Source organism: Carassius gibelio, chromosome B19, assembly GCF_023724105.1.
Source record: "Carassius gibelio isolate Cgi1373 ecotype wild population from Czech Republic chromosome B19, carGib1.2-hapl.c, whole genome shotgun sequence".
NCBI lineage: Eukaryota > Metazoa > Chordata > Actinopteri > Cypriniformes > Cyprinidae > Carassius > Carassius gibelio.
The window spans coordinates 18,085,769-18,092,663 of NC_068414.1; the positions used below are offsets into that span (position 1 = coordinate 18,085,769).

The window sequence follows — 6,895 nt, forward strand, 5'->3', positions numbered from 1 at the left end:
GACTGTTTTAACAATGTCCTTATCTTTCCGGGCCTTGAACGTGTCAGTTGCATCGCTGTCTATACAGGGTCAGAAATCTCAATTTGTGTTCTGAAGATGAACAAAGGTCTTACAGGTTTGAAACGACATGAGGCTGAAAAGAAATGCTTTTATTTAGCAAGGATTCATTCAATTGATTTAAAGTGACAGTAAAGGCATTTATGATGTTACAGAAGTATTCTATTTAAAGAAAAATGCTGCTCTTTTGAACTAAGATGAAACAAGAACAAAGTTTAAAGCACAACTGTTTTCAACATGGATAATAATCAGAAATGTTTCTTCAGCAGCGAATCAGCATAATAGAATGATTTCTGAAGGATCATGTGACACTGAAGACTGCAGTAATGATGCTGAAACTTCAGCTTTGCCATCAAAGGAATAAAACACATTTCACATATTTGTGGATAATTTTGAAGCAATTTTTTTTTTTAACAAAAGCATTCATTTTAAACAAAACTTACTTTTCAAGCAAAACATTTAGAGTATTATAGTTGCAGAGTATTGAAGTAATAGATATGCTGACAAAACATATCAGGACACCTCTGTGAACTTCATACATTCATTAAAAAGCAAGTGTCTATGTCCTTTTTTGGGGCCACTGTATGTGTGCATGTGCGTCCAAATCTGAGGAACTATTCCCACAGTGTTCTTCCTATTGTCCTGGGAGAGAGGGAGAGAACTTAATTAAAAAGAGCGGAAAAGAGGAGACAGAGAAACAGAGACAGAGGGAAGAAGGGAGGGAGAGAGGGGGGTAAAGATAGAGCGAGATGAGACAGTGGAGAGAAGAGGCTAATTGAAAGGAGAGAAATGACAGAGAAAGAGAAAGAAGGGAGGGCTGATGAGGGGCTGGGATGGAGGGAGGGAGGGAGTGTGGGAGGGTAAGGAAGAGGGAGCCAAAACTGGCAACTTTGCCAAAGTGCCCAAGTTCAGTCACTTGTGCTTGCTGCAGCAGAAAGCAGGAGGACGAGTGTAGCCAGGGTGAGCGAGAAGTAGAAACGTCCAGAAAAAGCAGGGAATGTGAGAGAACGCAGAAGAAGAAGGACTGTCATTCTCTGGCTTCAAGTCCAGGGGGTCTGGAACTGTCAAAACAAGACTACACATAGAAGAAGAAACAAGTACCAGACTTAGTCAGCAACAGAGGTCTGATAAAGCAAGCGTGCTTGTATTGTGGTCAGAGGATAGAGGGAGAAATAGAAGGGAAGAAGGTGGAGAGGGAAAAGAGGGAATAGGGAGGGGCGTGTTTGCATTAGAAGGTGGCTGCTTTCCTTACAGTTGCATTTGAAGGACAGAGGAGGAATCCATCATCTGAGATCATCTGAGATCATCTCGCACGGCTCCATCGCTCCATCGATTCAGCAGTCCCTCGCCGGGATAGAGGAGGAACGAGGACCCTGTGGCGATGAAGAGACCTCATGATTACAGTTCCCCAGACTCGGACACGGATGAACTGATCGATGTGGGACAGGAGGACAGCTACTGGTGAGGACTTTGAGTGTACATTGTATAATGTGCTCAGCGGGGATGATATATGGCTGTCAGTCGCACTGCTGTTCATGTAGCACTCACACTACAACTCAGAAACTCTAATATAAACTCTCTTAAGTTATATTAATTATTAATTAAAATTTACAAGTGACTTTTTGAGTGCAAAAATATCAACTTTGCGTGTCAAAATGCAAGTTTTTTTTTTTTTTGGAACTGCATGTCGACCCTACATGGGCCTTCAGGGTTGATGAACCACTGTGCTGTTTATATTAATTCGTAAAATGTTTCACATTCACAAATCAAGATATATAAAATGCTATATAGTTCAATATGTAATTATAAAGATTTTTGGCATTTTCCAATATAAGCAATTTGGTAACACGTTATCCGGTAACACATTTTTGGCAACAACAATTCCTTTTTATATGTATTTAATATAGTATTAAATTATGTAGAAGCAACACTAAACTAAATCTATAGTAAGTACATGTTGTTTATTAATATTATTCAGTGCTTGTAATTACACTGTAGCAAAGATACTTTCAAATAAATGCTGACTACAATTTTTCATTTATTGCTATTTTTATTGTGCTTTGCTTACACATTTTTAATGATGCATCAGTATTCAGTTAGGGTTTAAAGAAGAGTATAGATCCTGCATGAGGGGACGGTGAAGAAAATTGTGACAAATCATCAAATTGTTAATATTTAAAACCTAGATTCAGCAGAAAATGCCTTGTTGTTGTCCCTCCCTAAGTAGCGCTTATCACTGTCCTCTACACTATTCCTAACAGTTGAGCAGCGTGACACAGGAGTTTATGCGAGTGGACACACATTATCAAAATCACACACAGGGCCAATGTTAAACGGGTGACTGATGGAGGCCCATAATGATCTTATTTGACTTTGTCTTGAAAGGCGTATCTTCCTATTGCTGTGCCACTGATGAGAATTTTGCTCAGCATGCTTTTTCCTTCACTGTCTGTTTTGCATTTTTCTCTTTTAGTCTTTTTGATACAGTATTTCAGTAGAGCTGTGACAAAAATCAAGAGCAGACTAAAGACACATGTATTTACTTTTTGAATTGTGCCTTACAATGACCAATGTTTTCTCATCTTATTGCAACTTTTAACCAGGACGCAAAACCTCTATACAACAGTTTATTCCAGAAACAAATTTTCTTCTTGGATTAGACTTTTTTCTTCTAAACAAACTGAATGCTTGTGCATTAAGCCTCCTAATGTTAAAAGTAACTACAATACGATAAAAAAAATAATATTTTTTTTGTGGAAGTCAGAGTAAAGCAAAACAAACACTGTCATTTTGCTGGCAGAGCACAGAAAGTGCCCATGCAAACCAGATCCACATTGAAGGATAATACCAAGTATTGATGTGCTCAAAGTGCATGCAGAACCCACTCTTTCAGCCTGCCCTGCGGCTATGTAATCATCATGTCTTTTGAGCTTAAAAAGAAAATGCTTTCGTATAATGCAAAAATCATAACATATCAGCCATCTGACAATAATGTCCAAAAACGCGTTAAACCAAAATAATCTTGTTTTCTGTTTACCCCGGCGCTCCCGTGTCTAGCTGTTCCCCAAGACAAATTAGATTGGGTTTGATGATGTGCAACAGCGTTTCTGCGTTGTATTAAGTACAGTAATGACAACAATATGCATTGACATCAAAGCTTTAATCTGTCCCCTTCCCCGCTCGCTCTTTCTCTTGATCAGCCCTGTCACTGGGTCCATGTCTCCAGGCAGTACCTCACAGATCCTGGCTCGCAAGAAGAGAAGAGGGGTGAGTTTACGTCAATCTAGCACTGTTTTTCCCCTACTTGTTCAAGAACAGACCAAATCTATAATTCGTATATGATCTCGGTACAAGGTCTCTTCTGTGAACGCTGGTCTTTTTCAAAATTCCCTGCAACATGACCCTCTGCAGCAACATGCAGTTTTACAGTTTAAGCCCTCTTGTCTGATTTTGATTTGTGTTTTCCTAGTTGACTTTCCTAGTATTTTTTCCAAAAATCTGATTTTAAGAATGCTGCAACTAGGCACCGGCCACAAAAATAATCCAGTTAGCAAATGCTTTCCACTTTAAATCGTTGTTCTGTGCTTAAATTGATTCCGTTGGATTCCACAGATAATTGAGAAGAGACGCAGGGACAGGATCAACCACAGTCTATCAGAGCTCAGGAGACTCGTACCCAGCGCCTTCGAGAAACAGGTAAGATGCCACAGATTTGGATTGCAATCGCAAATTTAAAAAACGGTTTTAAAACTAAAACCAGTTCCTTCTTCCCACTTGGCCAGGGCTCCTCTAAACTGGAAAAGGCTGAGATTCTTCAGATGACCGTGGATCATCTGAAACTGCTGCATGCCATGGGCGGCAAAGGTGAGAGAAGATACTAAGTGAGAAATTTTAGGAGAACCTTCATGACCGTATACAGTATTGCTCATTCTGTCGGTTATGGATTTTGGCAAGTCCATAACCTCAAATATTCACTTAAACACATAACACGACTCGCATGTTTTGACATGTATGGACATAAACCTTACTAACAGCACAGTAACAACAACTACATCATCATTGTAACAGTGATATTTGCACATTCATACAAGTCTTTTGTCTTTACATATATTAAAACTTTTTTGAGTTAAAGTTTTTTTTTTTTTGGATTTTTAATTTTTTTTTTAAAGAATTTTATTGAGTTATAGAATGTACTTTAAAAGACTGGTCAAACATCATTAAAATTATTCTATTTTAAAGATAATATTTTAATCTTTTTTTAATTATTTATTTGAAAAAAATTATGTTTTTGTAAAATCACATTTAATATTTCTCTCACTATATAGGCTATATAAGCTACTGTTCAAAGGCGTGGGGTCAGTGAGATTGTTTTGAAAGACATAAAAAAAGCTGCTAAAAACAGTAATAATGTGAAATATTATTACAATTTAAAATAACAGTTTTCTATTTCAACATATTTAAAAATGTAATTTATTGCTTTGATGGTAAAACTGAATTTTGAGCATCATTGCTTCAGTCTTCAGTGTCACATGATCCTTCAGAAATCATTCCAATATGCCGATTTGCTGATTAAGAAACATTTCTTATTATTGTAATTTCTTATTAATATATAAATTATACATTTTCAGGATTCTTAGATGAATTAATTGTTCAAAAGTATATAATTTAATTTGAAATAGTAAGTTATAAATAGTATATATATATATATATATATATATATATATATATATATATATATATATATATATATATATATAAATTATACATTTTCAGGATTCTTAGATGAATTAATTGTTCAAAAGTATATAATTTAATTTGAAACAGTAAGTTATAAATAGTATATATATATATATATATATATATATATATATATATATATATATATATATATATATATATATATATATATATATATATATATATATATATATATATATATATATATATATATAAACGTACTATTTCAAAATATATTGTGATCTTATTGACTCCAAACTTTTGATAAGGTACTGTAAATTGGTATTTATGAAAAAAATTGTAGCTGCTTCCATATTATGAGGTCTTTGAAAAGGCCATTATTATCATTGTGGGTGCACCTTGGTATCAAAATGATTAAAAAAAAACAACAACAACTCTGCCTTTTGTATCAAGTAGATAATTTAAGTGTTCTCTCTCCTAGGCTACTTCGATGCTCGTGCTCTGGCAGTGGACTACAGGACTCTGGGCTTTCGGGAGTGTGTTGGAGAGGTGGTGAGATACCTTAGTTCTCTGGAGGGGGTTGAATCCTCAGACCCCATCGGTGCACGCCTCGTGTCCCACCTCAGTCACTGCGCTAGTGAGCTGGACCCTCTCCTCCAGAGCCCCGCCGCCCTGCCTTTTCCTCCTTGGCCCTGGTCCTCCTTTCCTCAGCTGGCATCCACTTCTTCTCCAGCCTCATCTAGCCCGTTTCCCCCAACTACCCACCGAGATCTGGCCCCCCATGCCACCGCCGCCTTGCTGGGCTACCCTTCACCGGCCCTGCGAGTGGGATCTTTGAGCACCCAGGGGGCGATACTGAGTCCAGCGATGATCCCGGTTCGTCGACTGCCCTCTATCCCCAGACATCCACACAGACTTCAACAGCACTCACCTGATGGACCCACAATCCCATCCTCCTCCTCATCCTCCTCCAACTCCTCCCCTCCCCAGATTTCTTTCAGACCCTTTGCCCCTCAGGGGTCTCCAGCCCCAGATCGCAGGGGTTTGGGCAGCTCCAATAAGCCCGGACAGGCCTGGGGCACAGAGATTGGGGCATTCTGAATTAGAAGCTAGGAGTTTATGACAGTCTGTAAGAAACAAAAACAAAACAAACAACAACAACAACAAAAAAAAAATGTTTTGGTCATTTGGAGTTATTTATGACAACCTTTAAAGGGAACTACAAAGAATTGAACAATTCAAATTAAAAAGTCTCAAAGTCTCAAGTCTAGTACAAATGCTGTCACTGGGGCATTACCCTTATAAAAGATATGATATGAAAAGGTGATCAATGCATACAAGGGATAAATACATAAATTTGACTTATTAGTACACCAGTGACTGCTTCTGTACTTTTTCTGAGAGTTTAGAAATAAGAAAATAAAATAAAAAAGTCAGATTTTGTTTACAAAGAAAAAATAGGAGAGAAATGAAATGTAGAATTCAAAAGTAAAATCAAAGGTAAATGCAACTTCCAGAAATACTGAGTAAAAGGAATGCCTCAAAACAACTGGAACTTTCTAGAACTCTGATCCTTTATCATTTTTATAGTGTATTTGTTTACTCTCTCATTTATACTTTAACTTGGATTCTGACATGATATACATTTGAGAGATTACATAAAGAGAAATGTGCCTTATCTAAAACAAAATATTGTTCCTCTTGTTCATTTACTTGTGTTTGCAAGTACATGTAGCTTCCAGAAGATGGCAGCACTAGAACAAAATGTGCTGATCACAATTCTCTCAGAGCCTTGTGTGCATAATCTTGTGTATGTCCATTATACTGCTTCTTCCTAAGCCACAAAATCAAAGAAAAACTATTATCAATGTCATGTCTTTTTATTCTCTACTGGACACCAACTGGAGTCCTTTTAACAAATACGCCAATTTAAACTAGAAAAAAAAAGACAAATCCTGCAGACTACTCCAAATTGCATCATTATGAAATTTTATTAGCAAGGTTTTGTTCAACTGACGTTCCACAGGCTTTAAAAGCCCATTAAAAAGACATTTCAAAAGGGAAAAAAATAAATAAAATAAAGTGCCTATAAAATCTAAAGCACAAGCGTACTCACAAAGTACAGACTGACTCTTCTCTG

The 6,895-nt window shown here is 37.0% G+C and overlaps 1 protein-coding gene across 1 annotated transcript; it reads left to right on the top strand.

Moving 5' to 3' along the window:
- The first annotated feature begins 921 nt into the window (after nucleotides 1-921).
- On the top strand, nucleotides 922-6,445 carry heyl (hes related family bHLH transcription factor with YRPW motif like). The gene is made up of 5 exons (XM_052583678.1): nucleotides 922-1,518; nucleotides 3,258-3,324; nucleotides 3,670-3,753; nucleotides 3,840-3,921; nucleotides 5,237-6,445. The coding sequence occupies exons 1-5, from the start codon at nucleotides 1,439-1,441 to the stop codon at nucleotides 5,854-5,856; spliced, it is 933 nt and encodes a 310-aa protein (XP_052439638.1). The 5' UTR covers nucleotides 922-1,438; the 3' UTR covers nucleotides 5,857-6,445.
- Nucleotides 6,446-6,895: the final 450 nt, after the last annotated feature.